Source organism: Lissotriton vulgaris, chromosome 1_1 (assembly GCF_964263255.1).
Source record: "Lissotriton vulgaris chromosome 1_1, aLisVul1.2, whole genome shotgun sequence".
Classification (NCBI taxonomy): domain Eukaryota; kingdom Metazoa; phylum Chordata; class Amphibia; order Caudata; family Salamandridae; genus Lissotriton; species Lissotriton vulgaris.
The window spans coordinates 1,280,843,807-1,280,870,027 of record NC_141685.1 but is presented as its reverse complement, the minus strand read 5'-3'; the positions used below and the strand labels follow the sequence as shown (position 1 = coordinate 1,280,870,027).

Genomic DNA, 26,221 nt, shown 5'->3' with positions numbered 1-26,221 from the left:
ACTTTAGAATCACTTAAGGGTTCTGGTCTTATTACAGGCTATTCTACACACAGGCCACTAAAGAATACTGCTCGCAAGGCACCATTTGTAATTGCCAGTACTAGATGTTTACTAACTTCATAAGCAAGAGCTTTGCAAATCATGCTCTTCCTGTTGGTGACAGGGTTTCTACAGTGACTTGCTCAGGTAGGGCATCATTTAGCAGATTACTGTAGGGAAACAATGAAGCAGTAGTAAGGGTTCAGAGAGGATGCTCTATTCCAAGTATTATCCTTCTACCAGTTAATATCAAGGTGGATCGAGAGTGTGTAATCGTTTTTAACGGCAGTGATGATACTGACATGGGATCTATCTTGCAGGATTATATCAATATTGATATTGCTCAACATCTTGTGGGTAACTGGGGTTTGTTACCTTGTGCTTTGAATATAAGGACAGTGCTGCACAGTGCTGCACTGCACTGTTCATAGCCTGGCCTCTGATGACAAACATCTTGTCTTGGAATACAGCTGTTTTAAAGCACCACCCTAAAGAATCACAGTTTTTCTGATTTTTAGTAGGAATTTCACATATTTGTACCAAAACACCTCTGTGTTTGTGCCCCAGATCAGTGGGGTGGAAAGCAACCTCAAAGATGATGCGGCATGATCAAACATTCTATGAATATCTTGAGTCATATGTTATTATCACAGGAGATTTGAATAGCAAGGTGATGAAACATATCCCTCTAGGTATAGTGATCGATTGATGCAACGCTGCTTGACATGTTCCTGACACTGTAGCATGGGAAGTCAGGCTAGATCTTCAAGGAGAGTACTTATTGCAAATTTAGAGTGACAAAGTTTAGAATGCTGAATTGCAGCACATACAATTATACACTTGGCGATCATACCTGGTCCAATGGGACAATAATTGCTCTGACGTGGGCGCAATGCAAGATTCAAGCTCTATGTATCACTACTTAAACATATTTCATCCCTACCTTTCATCTGTTCGGAAGGGTGACAACTTAACTGCAAGTCAAAACAGACACACATTCTCTTTCGCTCTCTCTCTCTCGCTCTATCGTCCTCTGCTTTTGTGCCACCTCTGATGGATTCAGAGTACTCTAGTCTTGGCGTGCGTCCACTGACCTAGTAAGACTAACACTACCAATTGTTTGCAGGTGAAATGCCCTGGATTGGAAGCGGTGTCTGTAATGACAAAGAGTGAAGTCGTCTCCCTACTGGTGGTGGCACAGGGACAAGCCACATCCAGGATGAAGAAACCTAAAAATCTTGGATTCATCAAAGTCCACTCTGTCTGCAGAACCTGGCCATACATTATCACTGCACGAGGCCCTGCAAATCTTTAATGTATTACACCTCTGCCCACAAGCAAGCCCAAATGACAACATGGCAACTATTAATTCTGTCCCATTAAGTTTAAAAATACCTAATGATAAAAAATAACTGCCAATTTTCCTATTGTATAATCAGCAAAACTAGCCTTCTCACATCAATTTTTATGCAAACATCAATTATATAAAATAAAAAAAGAAATAAGACACTCCAGTTACTGCTCCCACTTAAAAACATCAACACGTCTGATATGCACAGATTTTAGTAAACACATTTTGGAAAATATGTTTTTAATAGCCTCATTCCAATGGGTGGTGTGTTCGGAAAGGGAAAAAAGACCAATCTATTTTGAAGATCGTGGCACAATGTCACATTGTCTTTCAGTAAAGCGATGATTTGGAAAGGTATCCCACTTCATATCTTGAGATGAGAGTGCTCTTTGGCCACATAACAGCAAAAAAGGTTTCTTTCCAGTCGGGCGTCCATACTCTTGATTGAGAGACAAGCTCTGTACATGTATCCGGTGTAGTGTTCACAACAAGAAGCAGCAAACTATTCAAACTGCTCATAATAATATGAAATAAGTACAACATTTTAAAGCAGCCTAAATCCTTCATGTAATCTCAATATTCATTCCGAAGGAAATAAACAACAGGTATAAACCAGCACCCACCGTATGTTCTCACCCTCCTCAGAAATATGAACCTCCGCCACTTATTGACAGCACCAAGCACACATAATTCTTAGGTGATTGTTTACATTGGCACAAAGTTATATTTCGATCAAACATATTGTTAATGGTGCACACAATCAAACACCACACTCTACCTATCTGCATTTAAAGGTCAAACCAGACAACCAAGCATGCACTTCGATTCTGATTCCCATGGCACCTCACTGTAAGAAGACCGTAAAGGGAAAATGAGAAAGGGAAGTGACAGGTTTAGAGTATGACACAGACTCGCTCACATCATCTGGATTAACAAAAAGCAATCTTTCTAGAAAGTGAATGTGGCATACTAACCACAAACACATTTACCCCCTCAAAAACGGGCCATAACTGACTAACCACGATCATTTCAACAACAATTACTACAAACAATAATGATTTGCACACAATATTTTGACTAGCTTAGGTTCTAAAAGGGTGTGCACCAAGTAACACATTAGGAACCTTCTCCATACACTTGCTTCTGCTACCACACAATGAAACATGAATGCAGCGTACGTCCAATGACAAGAGACTGGATACCACTAGGTAGTAGGGCTCTGTAAGGGCTATTGGAGCATGGGAGGTTAGTATGGCCTTTCAGGATCAACAAGCGGTAAACATTTACATTACATTTAAATGCATTGATGAAGTATCAAGGACCAAAGGCAGTAAGCGAAACAGTGTCTGCCAGATAAAAGATGGACTGGTCAATTATAATGTAGCTGAAGGGGGTCAGCTGAACATCTTCAGGTGATTTGAGCAGCAGGTCTTTGCAGGTAGCAGCAATCGAAGGTTTCTCCTAAGAAAGTACTAAGGGAGGAAGCTAAGCACAGTGGCGCAAAAGAATAAATAGAAAATAAAAGAATAAAATCGATATCCATTAAAATGATTCTGAAAAAGAAGCACCTGCAAGTGTGTGTACAGATATCAGAACAGCGGTCTCTACCAATGAAGATCATTCTAAGCCCCTTAGTAGCGAACCTAGTGATCTGGTGGAATGATGCGGAGCTCAGCGTCACGTAATGTAGAGGACAGATTGCACATATAGCTATGTGGATAGGTATATCAAGCAGTAATGGATACTAGTCATGGGGTCTGTGTGTCACACCCTAGTGTAAGAAAGGCAGACTCTGCCCAGCCGCCTAGTGTAAGAAAGAAGCTGTCCAGATCAAATAAATGGAAAGTATATAGATTTACAGACTATGGCTCAGAATGATGTGATGAAGAAGAAGAATATTGTAAGAACGTGTCTGGGTTGATAAACTAATAACAAATCTTTAAACACTATTTCGAGAGCAGGGGACGGTACAGAACAAAACTGCAAGCCTAATCCCAGCCACGTTTGGCTAGGATCCATAAGCCAAACACAAGCTGAAGCAATGGCCCCCTGCAAGGTTTTATGTAGTACAATACATAAAAGACATTAAAGGTTTGGTCAATTTTCTTATTGACCACATTCTGGTCTAAAACGATTGGTCCCAAATAAAACATCATTGGTTCAGCCCTCTTCTTACACAGAAAAGGTTGAACCAGAATTGAGCTTGAGCGTTGAGTTTACTTGCCAGCTTCCATTGACAAGTCGTAATTATGGTCCATGTTACACGAGTAAAGTATTGTCAATATGTACACCTGCAAAGGCCAAGGACCTTCTTACACAGGCATTGGATTTAATAAAAACTGACCACTTAAAACTGGCACTAAATAATGCCAGGAATTTGATCCTCAGTACATTCCCCTGAGCTCGTATTTGTAGTGTTGGAAACAGCTTCCCCCGGTGCGGTCCTCAATCTCGCTTGCTGGGCTCTGATGCCACCAAGAGAGGCATAATTCCCAGTTCCTCCAGCTGTGTTCTTATAATGGAATCCCAGCCCTTATTGGCCTGAGGGTTTCGGGGCGATGGGTGCATCACCCCCCTCACACAGATATCCATGCCTGCAGCTGCCAGGGCCTTCCGTGCCCGCTGCTCTGCAAACCTCCCAATGCCAATCACAGTCCGGACTCCAAGCACGCGCACAGCCTGGCAAAGCGCATCGTCGCAGATCTGCAGCAGGTGCTCGCGCTGGATCCGTGGGAGATCAGTGGGCGTCAGGTTCTTGCCAGCATGGTTCATGAAGACGAGTGGGCAGTGGTTGTGCACGAAGCAGCTCCGGAAGAAGACATCTGGCTCCTGACAGAGATTCTTGAAGAAGCCCCAGAAGCGGGCACCACTCACCTCACTCTGGGGGCATTCCAGACCCCGGATCGGTCTCTTTGGGTGCTCTGGGTTGGGCTTGTTCACTTCACCGCTGATTTGCAGCCAGCCTTTTACATAGTTCACCTCGCCAAAGGGCACCTAAATAATGACAAAGGGATAGTTAAAAATAATTTGTTCATCTTCACCTTCCCCTGTGCTCTACATGGGCAGGTGCTTCCGGTACTGAGTACCTACACTTCTTTCATTTGAAAGGGAAAGTACCTGCACTTCTCAGCATTGTTACAATACATTTAATGGGAGACTACGGACACTTCTCAGGAGGAAACAAGTACTGTGTATAGTGAGCATCTGCACTTCTATATTTCAATTTAAAGCACTGTTCCTCCCCCACAAACTACTATGACCTTGTGCTGTTATCACTGTCAGCAAGGGGTCCTTACATCATTCACTTGTGCATATATCTGACAGCCGTGGCCCATGCAGGTAAGAACGGTAGGGCCGAGTTGGGGAGGGGGGGGTGGGGGTGGGGGGGGGGGGGGTTTGGGGGCAGGTGGAATTCGACAGATGACCACGAGGGGAAATACAAATAATAATTAATTTGTATTCATCTTCGTCTGTCGAAATCCTCCCCACCCGGCCACACCGCTCTTACCTGCACAGGCTGCGGCTGATATCTGATAGAGCTGTAGTACTCCTCTACGCAGCTCTTACCTGCATGGGCTGCGGCTGATATCTGATAGAGCTGCAGTGCTCCTCTACACAGCTCTTACCTGCACGGGCTGCGGCTGATATCTGATAAAGCTGCAGTACTCCTCTACACAGCTCTTACCTGCACGGGCTGCGGCTGATATCTGATAAAGCTGCAGTACTCCTCTACACAGCTCTTACCTGCACGGGCTGAGGCTAATATCTGATAAAGCTGCAGTACTCCTCTACACAGCTCTTACTTGCACGGGCTGAGGCTAATATCTGATAAAGCTGCAGTACTCCTCTACACAGCTCTTACCTGCACGGGCTGAGGCTAATATCTGATAAAGCTGCAGTACTCCTCTACACAGCTCTTACTTGCATGGGCTGAGGCTAATATCTGATAAAGCTGCAGTACTCCTCTACACAGCTCTTACCTGCAAGGGCTGAGGCTGATATCTGATAAAGCTGCAGTACTCCTCTACACAGCTTTTTCTTGCACGGGCTGCGGCTGATATCAGATAAAGCTGCAGTACTCCTCTACACAGCTCTTACCTGCACGGGCTGCGGCTGATATCTGATAGAGCTGTAGTACTCCTCTACGCAGCTCTTACCTGCATGGGCTGCGGCTGATATCTGATAGAGCTGCAGTGCTACTCTACACAGCTCTTACCTGCACGGGCTGCGGCTGATATCTGATAAAGCTGCAGTACTCCTCTACACAGATCTTACCTGCACGGACTGCGGCTGATATCTGATAAAGCTGCAGTACTCCTCTACACAGCTCTTACCTGCACGGGCTGAGGCTAATATCTGATAAAGCTGCAGTACTCCTCTACACAGCTCTTACTTGCACGGGCTGAGGCTAATATCTGATAAAGCTGCAGTACTCCTCTACACAGCTCTTACCTGCACGGGCTGAGGCTAATATCTGATAAAGCTGCAGTACTCCTCTACACAGCTCTTACTTGCACGGGCTGAGGCTAATATCTGATAAAGCTGCAGTACTCCTCTACACAGCTCTTACCTGCAAGGGCTGAGGCTGATATCTGATAAAGCTGCAGTACTCCTCTACACAGCTTTTTCTTGCACGGGCTGCGGCTGATATCAGATAAAGCTGCAGTACTCCTCTACACAGCTCTTACCTGCACGGGCTGCGGCTGATATCGGATAAAGCTGCAGTACTCCTCTACACAGCTCTTACCTGCACGGGATGCGGCTGATATCTGATAAAGCTGCAGTACTCCTCTACACATCTCTTACCTGCACGGGCTGCGGCTGATATCTGAAAAAGCTGCAGTACTCCTCGACACAGCTCTTACCTGCACGGGCTGAGGCTAATATCTGATAAAGCTGCAGTACTCCTCTACATAGCTCTTACCTGCACAGGCTGAGGCTAATATCTGATAAAGCTGCAGTACGCCTCTACACAGCTCTTACTTGCACGGGCTGAGGCTAATATCTGATAAAGCTGCAGTACTCCTCTACACAGCTCTTACCTGCACGGGCTGCGGCTGATATCTGAAAAAGCTGCAGTAATCCCCTACACAGCTCTTACCTGCATGGGCTGCGGCTGATATCGGATAAAGCTGCAGTACTCCTCTACACAGCTCTTACCTGCACGGGCTGCGGCTGATATCTGATAAAGCTGCAGTACTCCTCTACACAGCTCTTACCTGCACGGGCTGCGGCTGATATCTGATAAAGCTGCAGTACTCCTCTACACAGCTCTTACCTGCACGGGCTGCGGCTGATATCTAATAGAGCTGCAGTACTCCTCTATGCTAACATACCTGAGCCCTGATTAGTTGAGTCTTCCTCGAGGTGACCAACAGAGAACTTTGGGTAGCATGTGTAGCCAGCCCCTGTGCTCTACTGCGACTAACACAGATGGTGCCGATTGAAAGAGTAGATTTAGCAATACGGACATCTGTCCCAGAGAAAATCATAAACTAAATCCTTGCAAATACTAAACTCTAAACACAAGATATTGCATTTTTGGTGAGATTACACCCTTTGCATGTTATTCTTGAGGATGCAGTTGAGAATCTAACTATCACTAATATTTTATTTTCCCATTCGACCACTGACTGATAACACAGTAAACATTTGCAAATAATCTCTCTGTAAAAGACAGAAAACTTAGTATGTTTGCACATTTTAAGTCTATACATAACAAAAAAGTTTTAACATCATGAAATGGCGTATATGCTAATATTATTGCTACAAGCTCCTAGGTAAAGTCTACAATTTTCCCCAAATACCATATTTGATCAACTACTCTGGTATAAACTCACTTCATAAATTACATATTGTTTCTTCTAGATTTATTTGTGGTAGATGGATTCTGGATAATGTCCCATTGGTGATTACGAAACTACAAATGAAACTCCAGACGCGAGCAATTGGTTCCAAGAGTCAAATGTAAAATGACAATTTCACTTGATCAGCACTAGGCAACTACAATACCATATGTTACATGCTGACGTAATGCAAAAACGTATTGGGATACGCTGGCTGAGTCCAATATTCTTACATTCAACAAATTAAAAATACGAATGAAACTATTTATGACAGTTTGAATTAGATGCACTGCCTGTGCACCATAATAAAGCAAAGTTCACCCTACAATACTCCAAGTCCATGAACCGCATTTGTTATTTTCTACCTGTTTCTGTTTGCGGAAGTGCCTGCCAAACTGCATAACCCTTTATCGTAGAAGAGAATTTATGAAGCGCAATTGTTTTATTCCCTCTGGAGAAAGACCGCATGCAAGAATAATTTAATTTCCTTTCCTGACTACCCTCTGACCCCCGGAGGGGCTATTCTTTCAATGCCACCAATTCAGTCTACCATCATATACCTAGGTTTGCTGACGCTAAGTACTGTGTTACCAACACTGCCTGTATTGAACGGTCTGTCTAGGGAACAAACACACCTCACATCTCAAAACATCGAACAAGTAGTTCAGTTCTGCCCCTACTGCATCCTCCTCTGCTTGGTGGGTATGGCTTGACCTTAGCCTCATGCTATGCGTCAATGGTGCCACATTTCTTGTATTGGAGGCTTCTAACACGTCTAGAATGATGTTGTGCTTCTGAAGTCTGGTCTCCCTTTCCAGTTCCGAGGTTGTCAAGAACATAAGTCAAGTTGACCCCGAGTCGCGGAGTTTGGTTACTACCTATGGACTCTTATTAGTAACATATATTTTAGTTTTCTTACCACCGACCAACATAATGATTGGACACTTCATCTCTCTCCCCATCATCACTAACCCTCCAAGGACAGTGTTAATACCTCAAAAGGACAGATTTCCGACTGTGCACACAACCAGATGCCAGACATGTGGGGACCATAAGGTTTCCCTCTTCAATTTTCAGAGATTTTCTGTTCATTATTGTTAGTTTCGTCAAATAGTTGTTTCTGTGTGTTATCAATCATTCTGCCCTCAAAGCCTTTTCTGAGACATCAGTGGAGTCAAATATGACAAAATGATGCCACTATCATGTTCACTACCTACATGGCTTCACTAAGAATTCAAAAACTGTCTTCACAGAATAGGTCGAAATGTCAGTAATGGCCGCAGGCTTGTGATGGGAGACTCTAGCCTCTGTTGCTTTGTAACTTCAACTAGACTTTCCATAAGCACGTTCAACTCCCTTGACTTATAGGACTATAAAATCTATCTATGGTTATTCAACCATAAAGGTCATGCACACGAAAACAAAGATATCCATCAAATTTGTAACCAAATTCTACCTTACCCCTGGGGTCATGTTACAAGATCTTGCACATGGGAACCCCGAGCGCTCTGTTTTTCAGTGCGATGATTGGGAAGGACTACATGGCACTGTGGATTGAGGTGGGATCAATGGGACAGCCAGTCATAGACACCCAGGCCTATCTGTAACCTTTGTGTTTGATTCAGAGACTAATGTTGGACAAAAGGGCCTGATGTTGTCAGGTGCTCTCCCATGAAATGGACAAAATTACTACAACTAAAGAAATGATAGAATTAGATGTCAATACCCTCATATCTACTAAGAAAACGCAATATAGCAATGAAATTAGATTAACAGTTCTAAAAACAGTCTCCTGGTCCATAATAGCCATTAAGGTTGTTTAGAACTATTTGATCAGAAGTAGAAATTGGAAGATGGGGCGGTTTTGTTTTGCACCCTGGAATCAACCTTGATGGCTATGGTGCAATTTTTGGAAAACATTTTCGGGGAAAAAACGGAAATGTAAAGTATTACACAAACTAGTTACGTTTGGATATATGGAAATGTTTATATAGCTTTAGGTTCATGTAAATCATCAAGACACATTTTAAAACCTTGTTGTTCAGATTCACATTACCACTCAAGAGGTAAAACAAGCTATTGCAAGGTCTAACACATGCAGTGCCTTTATAAACTTCAGGAGATCCCATCTAGAGTAATGCCTAGGGATTCACTCCCTAGCCCCATCCAGGTGCCGACGGGCTTGCTTTAGGCGTGCCAGCAGCGCAGCTGTGCTGGCATGATCTTTAAGTAGCCAACTGGGGAGAAAGTCCTGGAGCGCTGACCTCCAAGATGGCGGCACAACCAGGAGGTGGGGCAATGATCGCAATGTGCCTATCCATTTCCACACGAACAGTGATGCTGCGGAGGACTGAAGGGTAGATCTCAACTGAGGCACAAAATTCAAATAAACTCCCTTCCGCCCACCACAGCCCCCCAGAATGGTTCAAAACTGTGAATTAAATACTCGAAAAAGATTTGAAATAAGGCAGCTTGCAGAGTGCCTCTACCTGCAATGATGACATGACTGATACATGTACACTTTTTATTATTGTGCTCTGTATATCAACATGCTAGAAAAGATGCCTTTTGTCACTAGTTTTTTCGCATAAGAAGTTCTCTCACTCCTCTACTACATAATAAAAATAATATATCAGATGGATAGTGCTTCATACAACACTTCTACAGTTTTGTACTGCTAAAAATACCAGGTGTATCTGTTATCCAATTTATTTTAACTCAATTTTGGACTTTGGAAGGATGTAAGCCTGAGCCAGCCTAGGTGGATTTTGAATTTGTAAACTTCAGGTCATGCACTTTAAGCAGTTACCTACATAGCTTTCTATATCAACCTTAGATGGCATTTTTATTAAAATCCAATGTATCCGTAACTAAGTGTTTTTCAAATTAAGACATGAAAGAAAAACAGCCTAGGGCCTTATGAGCAACGTAAATTCATGTTTCTAGCTACATACTGTGCAGAATGCTCCATGAGTCAGAGCTCGGAATATTTAACTGACAGGCTGTGAAACACATCCCTCCCAATTAACTCAGAGGTATGACTATTTCCGACGTGCAGCATTATCAATGCAAAGCAGCTAGGTGCATCCACAGTTTTCTTGAAACAAATTCTGGGTATTTGACTTGTGCTCAATTCTCTACGGAGTTTAGTGTCTTAGCAACGTGACTTGCGCAGCCTTTGCAATCTCCAGCCTGTCCTGGTGAGTGGCCAGTGCTGCACCCAAGTAAGCCCACAGTTAGCGGATGAAATAGGTAGCAATGGTGGTGAGCGGCATCATACTTGGACGGGGCGGTGCCCTCCTAAAAAAATGTGTTGACATCTATATTTTTTTTATCGCAAACTAAGAACCAATTAAACCTATGAGTTGTATTATTTTTCATGCGTATCAAAACAGACAAGTAAGCACTGGGCCAACAAGTTGCACTATTGTTCGTGCAAAACAGTAGCCGCTCCATAAATCCAATACAACAAGGAGACCTCTGAGCCGATGGCCACTGTCTCTTGTCCCCACACCCCCCCCCCTCTAAGAATCGTGACAGAAGCAAGCGCCATCTCACATCATTAATGTGCAATCACTGCCCTTGATTACACAACTCTGCTGCTTTGTCCTATCCCTCTGCTCAACAGTATTGATCAGCTGGACCAAGTCATCAATAGCATGTCTCACCTACCCCAAATGCTGCTGCTGGCGGAGGCGCGTCCCTCCAGTCAGAGAGTACAGCAAACAAACTGAAGCCTGGTCTTAAAGGATCCCTTACCCTTGGGACTCCAGGCCCGGGGAGGTCAGGTAGTCAGCAGGAGGCGAGCAGCTCAAGGTCTTCAGCTCCTCTGCCCTCAACTGTGCTCCTCCACGCCTGGTCCACACCGTGGCTGTTGTTAGCAGGCATCCGCCTGTACTGCACAAAGGGGGGACAATGAACATAGTTGCCTAAGCGAAGTTCCACCATCTTACGTAGGCTCAATTCCTATACAGGTGTCTTACAAAGCGCTGCATGCCAAGTCTACCAACTCTCATGGACATCAAGTAAATAGAGCCAGGCGAATGTCACCCATTGCTTGCCCTCTGATGCCCCTGGTACTCTTTTAGGCTACTATAGAAAGGAATAAAAACTTGAAGAACCTGTCTTACTGACTGTAATTTCTCTGCTTGCTTTGACCATGGCCCTTAAGCAATGAACAGTATTATGCTGCGGGCCAAAAATAGGGCATGTGCAAATCCTGCAATGTCACATAGGGGCAAAAGAGCACCAAATCACTTGTGCCCGCTCTGTAATTTTGGTGAATAGATGCCTAAGCAACTTCTCAACTACTGCTCTGACTTTAATCAGGGGTATATTCACTCCTAAAGGGCACCTAGGCAGTCCCTTCTCAGCTCCCACCCTAACCATTGCCATGTCCATGAAGAGGAAGCAGCTTGTTTGGCATGTGCAGACCCCTCCAGCTAACAGGAACAGGCCACCCACCCCAGCACCATGCAAATGTACCCAGCGTTGTCCTATGAAGAGGTAGGGGTTCTGAGGCGCTCCGATTCTGAGAGCCTGCACATTCTACAAAGTTCTTTCTGAAGCTAATGAAGAAAGTCGACGTTTCAGGTTCCCGCCCCAGAAGCTGAAGAGTAGTCTTGGAGTGCTGGTAAGTAAGAGTATATGTTCACCGCCGGCGCCCCCATTAAATATGGCCTTATGACGACAGGTGGCGAAAGTTTTCTCCGCCAAGCCAGGCAAAATTCATTTCAGCCAGGGCCACTGGAATTATATGATTGTGCTGCCGCAACGTTTCCCAAATAGTTAAGGGATTTGCCGTATTTGACATATAATTCGTCAATTTAAGCTTAATCTGCAAATTTCAACTAATAAAAAATGTTTCTAGCTCAACCGGTTCAATAGTTACTAAAAATGCAGCCACTCGTGTTTCCCTTCACATCTTTGCTACGGATGACTGGTCACATTTCTTCTGCTTAATGCTATCTTTAAGTATTAAACGGGTACCAGTGAGGTGATAACAAATGTAAACATTACAAACGAATGAAATGATAATAGAACAAAACGTGCCGCATTTTACTTTGCCTTTTCTTTCTGCATGACAGCCCTGCCGCATAATTCGGCCCTCCCCTGCCGCATAATTGCAATGGCCCTGCTTTCAACCATCCTGCGTAGGATGTCCCTAAGTGGATCATGGCCCCTAGGAATGTCGGTATGGTCCCTAATTCAAAACAGTTGAAGGTGGTGGCAGAGTCAAATGATATTCTCATACGAGGGATTTACCCCCTAGTGTTATGTCTTACAGGGACGAGAAACGCCGGCAGCTAGAACATGAGCCAATGACAGAGACGGCAGCCTCTATCAGAGCTACTCCGGCCGCTCCTCGTCCTGTCGGGGAGAGTCGGTGTGCGGATAATCACATTCCCCATGCACGGGAGGCGAGCGGCGGCCTGTCGATGGCAGGAACATTGACAGGAAGAAAGACCAGCTCTGGCCGAGGAGCTGCAATTACCAGCACTCTCATTTCTCATTAACCGGCGGCAGCTGATAAATCAGTGAGATTTAGGCCTGCGCTCGAGCGCTGCAGATGACGGGCCGCGCGCGCACCGTTCCCTGACCTGCGCTCCCAGGATCCTCTGCTTCTCAAGGGTGGGCGCCGCGGTCGTATTCAGGAGAGGTACTTCTCCTCACTTTAATAATCCTCCAGTTTCACTTAGACAGTCTGCTTTACAGATATGGGGCGGCCCCGAGTTCAGCTGGTGCTCACTGAAATGTGATAGAGGCTTGTCCTTATGCCTCAAGGGCTTGCAGGCGCCTACTGGATATGCTACAAACTGAACTAGTACTTGACACTCAGTTAACAGTATCATAATTAATGGCGTTTTTAAAAAAAAATGTATCTTTATTGGCATGTCGTCAAATACAAAAGCAGGTCAGGGCAGACGGGTCCTTTATTGGCATGTCGTCAAATACAAAAGCAGGTCAGGGCAGGCACGACCCGTCGTAAGGAGGCATAACTCAAAAGGTACAAGGTAGCCAGGTGACGTTGCCCACTCCCATAGAGAGGTATGAATCGTGGAGTAGCGGGCAGTCACACACTGCATCTCAAACAATCAGAATTACTCCATCCCCATGGGGGGGGGGGGGGGGGGATGCGCGTGCACGACCACATAGAGGAGAGACCCACTCATGAACAATGGAGTTGACTAAAGAAACAGATAAAGAATACAAAACCTTGACTCAACACGTGACAGGCATAATCGTCGACCCTTATCCACTGTTGCACTGGATTCGGAAGAGAGGGTGGTCAAAGAAAAGGCGACGTCTCAGGGAAGCTGGATTGGGAGCGTCCGGTCAGCACCATCTAAAGCAGGCGCATAAGGTGTGGTCGTCTGAACAGTGCATGGAAAGATGATGGGCCCCCACTCCAAGTTCTGTCCCGCCTAGGCCCTCACGTGCCGCCATGATCAAGGGGTAGGATCTCCTCTTCGTCATTAGCTAGAAAGGCCACCATCACTTCCACTCAGTGACCAGCAATTGGCTGTATCCACCCCTCACCTCCCACAGCTCCAGAGACAAGCACCAGCGGGAGGGACCTCTCGCGATCTCCAATGTAGGGCAATTTACAGTTTTGCCAAGACCAAGGCTAGGTCAAGGTACCTGTCCCACACCCTGCGCAGTTTGTTCTGCGGATAAACGGCCAGCAAACAAACTCCTATGGCGCCAACATCTATTCCACCCAGCGCGCACTCCACGTCAGTGATCATTGCACTCCAGAGTCGCCTAGTGGCAGGGATTTCCCAAACCATGTGTAGAGACCCAGCATTTCTCAGGGCACATCAAGGGCACTGCATGTGTTCCACCTAATGCCTAACATTTATTCTGTGGGGATTCAGATAAACTGTGTGCATGTGATTAAATTTTATGTATTCAAAGTGGGAGCTACACAAAACCTTGTGGACCTGTTCCATGCCAGCTTTCACTCCCTGTCCTGGAGCCTCCTGCCCAACGCTGTTTCCCATCACTTACACATACGAGGGAGGTCTTCCTTGATCATTTCTAGCACTGATCTGTAGAGCCACGAGACCAGCTTGCACCCATGGACAAAGGACAGAAGGACCTACAAGAACTCAAGTGTCCGGGACTCCGCCAGACCCCCAGCCTCCGCATGGCCGCCCCCCCCCACCAGACCATATGTTTATTGAGGATCGGAGGACCAGGGAGGCAATCTTTCTCCATTAAGGAATCCAGCGTGCGCTTAGAGTCGTCTGCATAGCAGTCACCTACCGTTTCTATGCCCACCCCAAGCCACTGTTCCAGTCTGCGCTCCGTGAAGTATACCACCTTACAGGTAGGAACTCCCACCAGCGGGATCGCTGGGGCATAAAGCACCGGATGATGTTAACTCATCGCCAAGGCCCTCCAGCACCTCATCGCGAGGTCAAAAGTCACGACGGAGCTCCACTCATAGTCTGTTCCAACAGCCAAGCTACAAGGGAACGCCTGCACTGGGGGTTCAGCAAATCTCCCAAGATCCCGAGCATCTCGACCTGCTAGCCACCTGCGCCAGCAGGAAATAAAATTTTATGATGGAACACCCAGGCCCCCACTTCTAGATTACGGTGCAAGTTTGTAAGGTACACGCGATTTTGCCCCTGCCCCAGACTAGTTCCCGGAGCAATGCATCAAGGGCCTCAAACCAACCCCGGAGATACAGATCATAAGATTGGTGAAATAATGCAGTACTCTTAGAAGAACCACCATCTTGGTGAGAGCAATTTTCGCCATAATGGGTTGTGTAAGAGACCCCCAGAATTTTACATTGCCTCTGAGTCCCGCAGCACGGCCTTGAGTTTAGCTTCCCTCGTGTCCTCCACACTATGAAACACACGCACCCCTAAGTACTTCAGCTGGGTCGATGCCTATTGGATGTGTCAGTCCTTTACAGAACGGGGAGCATCGATCCAGCCTGGGAACAAGGAAAATCATTATATTTTCTCCCAGGTGGTCATAAGACCTGATGCTTCACCTGGGTCTTCCAACACAGACATGCACCACAGTATATCTAAGTCAGCGTGTTGCAGATAAATCAGCATGTCGTCAGCATACAAGGACACTATGTGCACTCCATTGTGCAACGGAATTCCCCAGGGGTTGCCGTCAATCCTCATTATACTGGCAAAACGACCAACACAAAAACATTGGTGAAAGGGGGCATTCCTGTTACGTTCCCAGGAACACACCAAAGGACTCAGAGATGTCACCTCCCACCTGCATACAAGCCTGTGCATCTGCATACAAAAGGGCAACCATCGGCACCACCGTGGACCGAGGTTCATTCTGATCACCTCCTTCAAATAAGACCATCCTAGCGTGTCGAAAACCTTGCGCAAATCTACCTAAAGGGCCAGGAAGCCTCAGGCATATTCCTCCAGCATCTCATCCAGGAGACGAAACAATCTAAGGATGTTGTATGAGGTGTTTCTCTGCAGGATAAAACCATTCTGAACACCATGGATGAGAGTCTCCAGATGATCATGTAAACAACCCATCAATATTTTACCAGTATCTTATAATCAATGTTTACCATCGATAATGGTCGATATGTCCCTACCTCGGAACGATTTCCCCATTGCCTAAGGCACCTAAACAATCAGGGCCTGCCGAAAGGTAGCCAGCAGTTTCTCCACTTCCAACGATTGAGCATAAAGCACAGCAAGTCTGGGCACCAGGTCCCAAATATAAGTTTAGAAAAACTCAGCAAGCAGTCAGTCAGGGCCCAGGGTCTGTCCACCCGCCAGGTCCCCTAAAGTGGCCCAATCTCCTCTAGGATGGGGCCACCTAGAGCCTTCTGAACCTCCACCTCTACATGCAATAGCTGCTCTCTTCCCAGGAACCGATTCAGTTCCTTGGCTAAAGGCTCCGGGCGAGCACCATAAAGGTACTGATAGTAGTGGGGGGTGAAAAAGTAAGAAATCTCATCCTGGGAACACACAAGATGACCCTATGTCTGATCTGGTTGATGGTGTGACTGCTCTGGTCCTTTTGGATCAGCCAGGCCAGCAGCCTTTCAGCCCATTCTCACTTCACATCTTCACATGCATACTGTCCATGTAATTTCTCCAATTAGGAAAGCGCAGTTGCTCAGTAATTACCGATATCTCTTTGCGATGTTCCAGCAGGTTAGGGCAGCTGACGGGTCTGTAGTGAGGGATCGCTCCATGTCCGCCAGCTTGTTTTCGAGGACTATCAGCCTGCAATCTAAGCAGTCCCACCAGCTGGCCAATGCAGAAACCTCTAACTACCACCTTGAATGCCTCCCATTCAGTGGCAACACTGCTCTGTCCCTGCATTATCCCCAAAGTAAGGGCCACCAGGGGTTCTCTAAAGGTGAGCTCTAAAGGGGACGAGGCTGCCATTCTCCAGGTAGGTATCACCGAGATACATCTCCCTGATGCCAGGTCTATAAGCACTGGGTTGTAGTCAGAAAGTGTGTGTGCTGGGTGTTCCACCTTGGTGACAGCCCTATTCATTGCTGGGCTACAGAACTAACCACCTAGGTGTACATGCTGGTTACAAACTGGGGAGTGGTATGCTTATTCCCACAAGTGTGCATGCTGTGCGTATTATGAATCCAGTAATCCCCAGTGGGAACACCAATCCTGGAATTCAGAGGCTACTCTAAAGGTTGGAGAGTCTGGAAGGGGTGGGATGGAATGGTCTGAAATAGTGTTAAAATTTCCCCTCAAGAGCAACGGTGAGTCTGGTGTTAGTGCCAGCAGTGAGGTCAGGGAATCGTAAAACTGAATTTGGTTGATGTTTGAGGCATGTATGCTGCCCAGCACCAACTCAACTCCATTGACCTGCCCCCTAATGAAAAGTACCTCCCTTCTTTATAGATAAGTTCCGACAAGACGTCTAAGGGCGTCCCTAGTCGAATCCACACCAGTCCACCGAAGAGATCTTGTTGTACAACTTATCCTTCCATATCCATTGTAGTGCATCAACCTCCCCACTCGTCAGGTGTGTTTGTTGTAGGAAAGCCACTTCTACCTACCTGCGCCACAGGTACGAGAGGATTTTGTGCCGCTTCGCATAAGATCCCATAACTCTCACATTTCAACTAAATTGACTATAAGGTGTAATGACATAACGATACATCAGAATTTCGACCACTAGCCCCCTCCTCCCAAGCTCCCCCTCAATTGCCACAGAAGGGCCACCTAAAAAATGACAAGTCCAGTGCTTCGGATGGTGTCTCCCATCACCTGAGTCAACCAGTCCTAACTCCCACTCCCCAGGACACTGCAGCAACGTTCACCCGTCCAAGAACCAAGCAACTATCCAAAAGCAATTGTCAACAATGTAAGTATTCACAGTGAACTCCACCATCCGGGAGAAGTTGGTGAGGGGTGACATGTAGCTCCGCTCCGACAACAGTCTCCCGCCTGCCCTAATACAAATGAGCACAAATACTTGTAGAGTCATCGACAGGGTGCAGCAGCATACAGGCCAGATGCACTTTGGCATGCCAAACACTGACCATCAGCATATAGTCCCCGTGTGTAAGCCAAGGGCATCTCTCTGTGAGTCAATACATCAAACATATGGGCCCTCATGCCCCCACAGCAAAGCACAGCAGTCTAGCGGTCATCCATTGAGCATGGAATGATCACTGATGGGGTCGGACCAACTTCTTGCTCGCCTTCCGAGTCAGCAATGATCAGACTCAATAAAGATGAGCCTTGGTTGGTGTCCGATCTTCTCAAAGCAGCAAAGGCATTGCAATCTCCAGCACCTCCTGGAGGCCCCGCGTTCCCTGAGATTCTAAGGGTCCGATCACCTTAGGGCGGCTGCAACATCTTCACCTCTTCCTCCTGGGCTTCGGGGGTCTATGCCCAGAGCACCGCCATGCCTGCCCTATATGTTTCAAGCCACTCCCAAGCACCGCAGCGGTCGGAAACAGTAGCGTATAGCAAGCATTTTCCTCCTTGAGTGTCCTTTTTTATTACTTTGGTGATGGAGACCCTACTCTGCTGCACCTGCAAGGTGTAGTCCGGGAAAATAGCTACCAGTACATTGTCCACTTGAAACCTGCCCACCTCTCAGGATCGTTGCAGGATGTGAACCCGGTCTCGATACTGCAGCAGGCACACCAATGGGTGTGGCCGGCTCCATGGAGGGCAGCTGTTGATCCAGGACCCAGTGAAGCTCTTTCAAGTACGAAAGATTTGGGCAACTCCTGTGGCTCCACCATCAACACGAACCAGTGCTGCAGATAGGGAATCATGTCCTGATCCTCTACCTTTTCCGGGAGCCCAACAATCCTCACGTTATTCCATCTTCCACTTATCACTTAAGAGTGTCCACCCGCCTAGTGAGCACCTGTGTCTCCAGGGCATCTAGGCGAGGCGGGACCGCCACTTCGAATGCCTCAGTCTACAGCGCTCTAGCACTCATCCTACGGTGTTTGTCGCAGAGCATCCCGGGTCCACCACATGCAATACAGCCTTTGCTCCAGGATGTCTCTGGATTTGTTAATGACCTACAGAATTTGTGCCAGAGTGATGTCCTCTGGTGCCCCAGCAGCAGGCCCCAAACACTCTCTGCCACCCCTTCTGGCAGAGCCACTTGCAGACGGGTGGACTCCGGACCAGATCAAGAGCCCACCGTGGACTCTCGCAGTGCTCTGGTGCGCGCCATCTCAAAGGAGACCACACTCGGGGGAAAGTTTAATTCAGGCAGGGACCACTCCAAGAAATCACCCCACAAATGGAGTGGGCACTGTCCTCCAACCCAGGCAGTCTCAGCAGCAGGGTGCGGGAAACCAGTTACTCTCCTGCATTTGCAATGCAGGCAGGAGCACAACACAGCCCAAGCGCAGGAAGGGAAACCCCCACAGCGGGAGCGATCCCTCATCAGTTCATCACAGTTCAACATCTCACAGGCAATGACAGTCCACTGTCCAGGAACATCGGGGTCCCAGCCAGCTCCTCACATAGCTTCCCAAATGTTCAGGGCCTCACAGGGTAGATCAGCTCACTTGTCCCTCAGATCCATCACATCCCTCGGGGGCTCTCCTTACTCAGTATCTGTAGCCCTGTACCAACGATAGGCTAAGCAGCAACAAGCCGCCGCCTACAAGCCCCCCCTGACAGGGCCCAACAATCCCACCAAAGTCCGCAGAGGCACTCCGTGAGCCCCGTCTGCCCCTCTGACACCCACTGTGCGGGTACTGTAGGGGCCGCCGGCGGGAAGCTCCTCTAGGGTGCAGCCATCTTGTGCTGTGGTTAGCCACGCCTCCCCATTATTAATAGTGTTTTAGTATAGTGCCTCCCTTTACAACCTTTAAATCCGCCTAGCATGTTGCTAAGAGTAATTCACAGCCTGTTCGATATTGAAGTCAGAGTTGTTCATTGGAATCAACTGCTAATGACCCACTGTGTTCTTTGCCAATTCTACTTAATTCAAATATGCCAGTGTATGCATGTGTCTTCTCCAGTACTGTGTGAACAGAGGCACCACACCGAACACAAAAAGCACCAGTGAAACCTAGTCTATTCAATAGCTTCAAGTTTGTAAAGATTCCGTAAGTTGAAACAGCTAATACAACAATTTTAAAAAGGTGATATAAAAAGCAGAGACGGCTAGTACTCTAAGGTATTGCACAGAAATCCTTTAAGATAACTGCAGGGCTTCGGGGGGGCATGAGTAATAACATGCTTTAGCCCCGTCCAAGATTAAAATTCAATTTTTCTCTGTCAAGTCCAATCCATCACTTTAACCTTTAGCCTCAAACAAGGCAAGCCTTTAAATTGCTGTACTATCTAACAGAATTCGCACATTATTATTAGTATAAAGTGCAGACCGAGGCAGTGGGTGAACTTCAACAGATTGCTTACGTAGTAAGTGAGTAGATGTGAAATTTGCAGGCACCAGCAAGTCCTCTTACCCCTCAACATTCACTCTGACATCAACTGCGGGGCAACTCACCTTGCACACTACTCCTCACATTCTGAATTATATCCTTCACGCAGTCACAACACATTCAAAGACACACACACACAAACGGACGCGTGCCTGCTCCATATCATAACAATAATAATTATTATTATTATGTAAGTATAGATATTTATTTCCCAGTGGTGCTGCAGAAACTCCACTTGGAGGAACAAAATGGAGCAGCATCAGAGTCCAGAACCTGAGAGTTTGCACTCATGAAAATAAGAGAAATCAGACAGCTACATAGTTAAACATTCTTCGAACGGCCATCTATGAGTAAAATATTTAGATTATATACCTACAAGTGCTAGTGCAAACTTTTCTCTTTATCTGGAGGAGCCCAGGTTTAAGGAATAAAATAGGTGACGTGGGAGCAGATTTATAGATTTGGCATGTTAAAATAGGCCCTAGTTCTGAGAGGATGTGTATTTTCGCGATTCCCTGTGTACCTTAAATGCTTTCAATGGTAGGCTTACCCCAGTCTGGGCCATTCCGAAGGGGCCGGGGTTCATGCCCAGGAACAGCACCTCCTTCTGGGACTTGCAGTATTTCCTTACGTAGGCCTGATGGGGGTCCCAAGCATACTCCAGAGGGTTGTAAATGTACTGAACAGGCTCCTGGAAGGACAATTCCTTTAGCCGGACATTGAGCTCCAGCTCGGTCTGCAGGAAACGGTCACCCACACTAGCCCCTTCCCAGAGGGTCTTCATTTCAGACTCGAAGTGTCCCTGCCCATTTGCGATGCCAAGGGAAGCTGCCAGCTCCACCGCCATCTTCTATAAGGCAGAAGGGAACAAAATACCGTTAATGCAGAGAATGCGTCAAACCGGTAATGGTCAGTACTGAAATCATAGTGCATTTAAAGAGAGGAACTGATGCCAAACCGAAGCCTCTAAAAGGATAGTACATGCCGTACTGTTGTTTATTTGCAGTTTTTAAAGGAGTGGAAAGATAGAGTGGGAAACAAAGTGCTTTGCATAGTAACATATAAACAAAGAAAAAGCACAGACAATCCCAGTATTGAATAAGTAAGCCATGTAGTTTGCATAGTACCGGGTTAACAATAGAGGCGAGCCATAACAAGCCACAATATCGAATAACCAAGTTAAATATGTTAGATAGTACCCCATAGTTAACATTACATATGAACAAAATCAATCAAAAATATCGAATGAGCAAATAATATAGACCACACAGTACTGGGACATCAGGAGATAAAGGCATAACCAAAAATATTGGATATCATGACAAATGTTACTCAGTACGAGGTTACAAGACATTAAGAATCTAAACAATGCACAGTACTGATGAATCAGCAAGTTCGAGAGGATAACAGAAAAAGGAAAATATGTACATAATATAAGAATACATAGTGGTATGCTGACTAAAAAAGTATTTGGAACCAGAAAGGCAAACTTATGTTAAATAGTGTAAAATAATAGACTACACAACTACAGTGATCATTTCAGGTGGCCATTATCTACGAACCTGAAATCAGGAGACATTTAACATCAGCTCTCCTTTCAACATTTCAAGAGGCGAGATACCCTATAGATAAACAGAGGAATGGGGTTCCACACATTGGGACACTCCCAGATCAAGTCATTGTCACTGCAGTGCAATGTCCTTACTCGGAGATTATGAAGCTTGACAGCCAAACACTTTCCACAAAGATCTCAAATTATTCCAATCAAATATTCAAGCCACACCCACAATTTTAACAAAAGCTTACACATTTTCAGGATGCACAGTCACATAAATTCCTACTGTACATCCTTACTGCACAAATGCACGCGCTCAGCCAGCTATCCAATGGTGCTTCCACGCCATATCCGACTGCCAAATCATTAGGCAGGCTGCAGCAGCAACAACAAACAACATCCCCAGTCTCAGTCAAATCTCTAGAGCTGAAGTGGTTGGTAAATAGGGGTGTCTGAACTTAATGCGGTCATAAACAACTGCAAGTATCACCACAAATGGCTCCCAGTGTTCAGTAAAATGGAGGCAAATGTTGATAGTAAGTGATGAATCATTTTCTACTGGGTTTACGGTCACCACAGAGATATCTGTGGATACATTCATTGCACAAGTTTTACAGTGACCACAATTTATTAACATTTTTATTAAGATTCTTAGGTTTTAAAAACGTACTGCACTTACTTTGATTAAAGATTAGCTAGCTTAAATTCATAACTTGTACTCAAAATATTTCGATGGGTGGCTAGCCTTTTGGAAAAATAATATCTCACATTTAGGATAACGGAACAGTGGATAGGTGGAGGATGCTGAGAGGTACTGATTGGTCATGCACACAAATGATGCTCTCTTTCGTGACTGGGAATACACACTCACAGTCTGGGTTTCTTGCAAAATTCACATGCAACACGTTGTGTCTTCTACCAGAAAATGTGTCTATTACATTACTAATTTTCTTCTAATTGATTTAATCTGGGTAGGCTTTTCTTGCAGTAATGTTGTACGAGACCAAAACCCACTCTTTACACCATGGCCAATACGATTTTAGAAGGGGAAGAAATAGCTCCTTTCCAACCAGAAACATAAAGCTCCAGTGGATGCATGTTAATATCTAAATACTCATTAACATAATCTAAATGTCTAGCAATGATGTGGTCATCAAAAACGATTTCAATGTATGCTAGAGTTTGATTACAGGGTATCCATTCTCCAGGAAGACTAGTTCATGACACGCACATTCCTGCCGTGGATTGTCTCTACTTATGATCACAACTAAACACTTAAAAATTCGAACTCCTCTTACCTTATTGGGTTTATCTTTATTTTACAAGAAGGTGCAGCATTTCACGACTAACTACACACTGCTCTTTTTTGAACTTTTCTCAAGCAAACAATATGCCAACTGGTTAAAGTTTCAATTATTTTCAATCGGGTAGTTGTCCTTTTAAAATTCTTTTAAAGTAATTGGAGTTGTCAATGCAATTAAGAAACTTCTTAATTTCTCCCTTTCTGCAGTATGCCCCCCCAATTCGCCATGGCTCTTGATTCTGTCTCGTCATTGTCACTGCACCCGTCTCACCATCCCCCCCAGCATTACTATACTTGGGTGTAGCCTGAATGATCGATTTCCTGGCCTTCTGTACCCTGCTTTGTAGTTCAGTGTTGTTTTCCCTCCGTCTTTTTCCTTCTGTCCTTTTTTCTTTCTTTTCTTCTCTCCATCAATGGGTTATTTTCTCACTCCTTTCCATCTTTTGTCTTCCTGTCTTATATTTTAGTAATATTTGGTATTGGTACGTGTATCACAAACAGCATTTGTATCTTACTATGGATTTATGCTGGACTTGCATGTCATTGAATTTGCTGATATTTCTTTTTTGGTAGAAAACGTATGCCAAGAAACTAATTGATAAACAAAAAAGCAATTAAGATATTTGACCTATAGCCAACGCGCCGTTTCAACCAATGCCAACCTTTTCCTACTGGTCATCTCTCTCAAGCACAATTTTTTTTTAGATTATTTTTTTCTCTAGAATTCAAATTATTGAACATTGGGAGCAAAAAAAAAAACCCCAAAAAACAATTACAAAGTGCAACATACATCCATACTTATTATCCTATTTAACAATTCTTCAAGAATACTTAAATATGTATATATATATATATTTTTTTTTTCATCACAAACAGGGATAAAAACTATCCAGTGGCACGCCACTTTGAAACCCACCATAAGAGCAATAGGGATCTATTGTCCTTTTACCTCATTGATCAACTGGGGAAAAGAGAGCGGGGTGGAGACAAAGTGAGGGCACTAAGGGCATTAGAGTCCAGGTATATCATCGCCCTCCAGAGTATTCAACCTAGAGGACTTAATAATGACGAGGAGCTGTGGGTCCACCTAGAGTAACATGGCTCATCTGTATAGGTGGCACTAATAGGTATAACAACATGCTTCTACCAGTAAAATGAATCCTTATAGATAATGCACTGTTTAATTCACTGCCATCCCGAACTCCTCTCCCTCACATGACGTATCTTGATATTTGACTAGGATAAACATTGGGTAACACGCCCATAGAGGGCGTAAAGGTAGGATAAGGGGACTGACAACAGTGATTGTAGGCCCATACAGGGCATAATAATATGTGCGCAAGTATAACAGAGAATAAAAAGCCTGAGAGGTGGAGGAGGATGCCATGTAACGATGTTCATGAATAAAATATAGTGGTGATGTATATATCCATCGTGAAGAACATAGGATTAACTGTCTTTATTATCTCCATGAATTGCAGACTGCGATTCAATGACACATTAGTAATTGCACTTTCACCACTTATCCCGTTCCCTCATCGTTTACTGGTCGCGAAATTTAGCAAATTTTTTATATTTGCACAAACAAAGGAAAATGGCATTAATTTAATTGTTCCATATAAATTGCTTAATTTTGTACATTTGCTATATTTGAACAGGCATCCGCCATGATTTGCACAGGGATTTATCCCAAATGTTTCATTCCTATTGCGTGATTTTGCACATCTGCTATTGCTTGCACAAGCATCTGCTATTATTTGCACAGGGATTCATCCCAAACCATCTAGGAAATGAAATTATATCTGTTTACAATTTTCTGTGTCCATTGCGTAATTTTGCACATTGGCCACTGCCTGTTTTGGGATTCATCCCAGAAAAGTAAATGAAACTAATGCAACTTTTATGCCTAAAAAAATGTGTGGACAATTAGCTATTAGCGAATATAATTTATTTATATTTTGTTGCCAATGCACCTTCATATTACTTTGTATAATAATTTGATTATGTATACATTCTTTTGTTTATGTCTATGATCATGTGACCGGAGTGTGAAGTGGCGGGAAGGCGGGCTTGCACTGCATTATAAAAATGAAAAAATGACGTTGAATCGATGCATGTGAACAAGGGCTTTGGAAGCCCGAAACACGTCTTGCCCTCGCTGTTTTCAACCCTTGAAATAAACCATCTGTGTATCCAGTTTGTGGTCCGTCTCCTATTTGCCTGGAGGGTTCTGATCTTCACTAAAACCAGTAGTGGCTGTTTTTTGGAGTTTGCGCAGATTAAATTATGGAAGTCAGCTTGCTTCCGTTCACAGACCCCCTCCTCGGAAAGCAGGCATCCGCGTTCAAGCTACCTCGTATTAAGTTTCCGGATGGAATTGTAAGCGGATGCCCCTCTTGCGGCCTAAAACCAAGGATTCCCGGCGTGTAGAAACGATTCTCGGCGGCCGAGTCGGAAGGCACGGCTGAAGCGTTCTGTGACTACAACGCGGGGAGCACTACCACACGGCGAAAGCGGCAAAGCAGAGGTGAGGAGGTCACGTCCCCGGCTGGGGAAAGGGAACACACAGCACGCTAAGCAAACAGAACAAAGGTGTGCGTTATACAAGCAATTGTTGGGTTGAAAGCGAGGATAATGTCTGCGGAGGAGTTCCGTGTGAGGGAGGAAGAAGCAGAGCAATTGTTTAATCAGGTCATAATGCCTAGCAGTAACATTGAAAAGACTGTCAGCAATTTAGAAACACAAGCTGAAACGGACATTAAAAGTCTCTATAAGGCTTTAGAAAAACAAAAACGGCTTGAAGTAACCAAATGGTGGGAACACTATTCCCTGTCTAAATATGCTGAAGTGAAACGTGTACCAAGAGGTTTAAGAATCATGTTGGCTCCAAGCTTCGAAAACCCAAACCCTTTGATGTTAAAGGAATGGGGCCAAAGTAACCTAGCAGCCTCAATGAATTTGGTCCACATTTTAATTAAATATGCTGCTATTGACAGAGAAGCCATCCTGATTAGCATCAGCAAACTTGAAGAACAAATAAATGCAATAGAAGAAACTGAAACTGTTAAAAAATTAAAAGATGCCATGCAAGAGAGACTGAAAAAGCATACTGATAAAATCAAAGCTAGAAAAGTGAGTAAATTTGCACGTGATGCGGCAGACTATGCCAACGGACAGATATTCACGTTCGCGCGCAAATTTAATGCCACAAAACGAC

At 45.1% G+C, this 26,221-nt stretch overlaps 1 protein-coding gene across 1 annotated transcript in view; it reads right to left on the bottom strand.

The window, feature by feature from the left end:
* Positions 1-1,567: 1,567 nt before the first annotated feature.
* Positions 1,568-26,221, bottom strand: part of SMUG1 (single-strand-selective monofunctional uracil-DNA glycosylase 1) — a 125,454-nt gene continuing 100,800 nt past the window's right edge. The window contains exons 2-3 of the mRNA XM_086965043.1: positions 20,697-20,996; positions 1,568-4,384 (exon numbers count right to left, since the gene is read on the bottom strand). Coding sequence (XP_086821169.1) covers positions 3,836-4,384; positions 20,697-20,993 — 846 coding nt within the window. The 5' untranslated portion in view covers positions 20,994-20,996 and the 3' untranslated portion in view covers positions 1,568-3,835. The remainder of the gene's footprint in view (positions 4,385-20,696; positions 20,997-26,221) is intronic.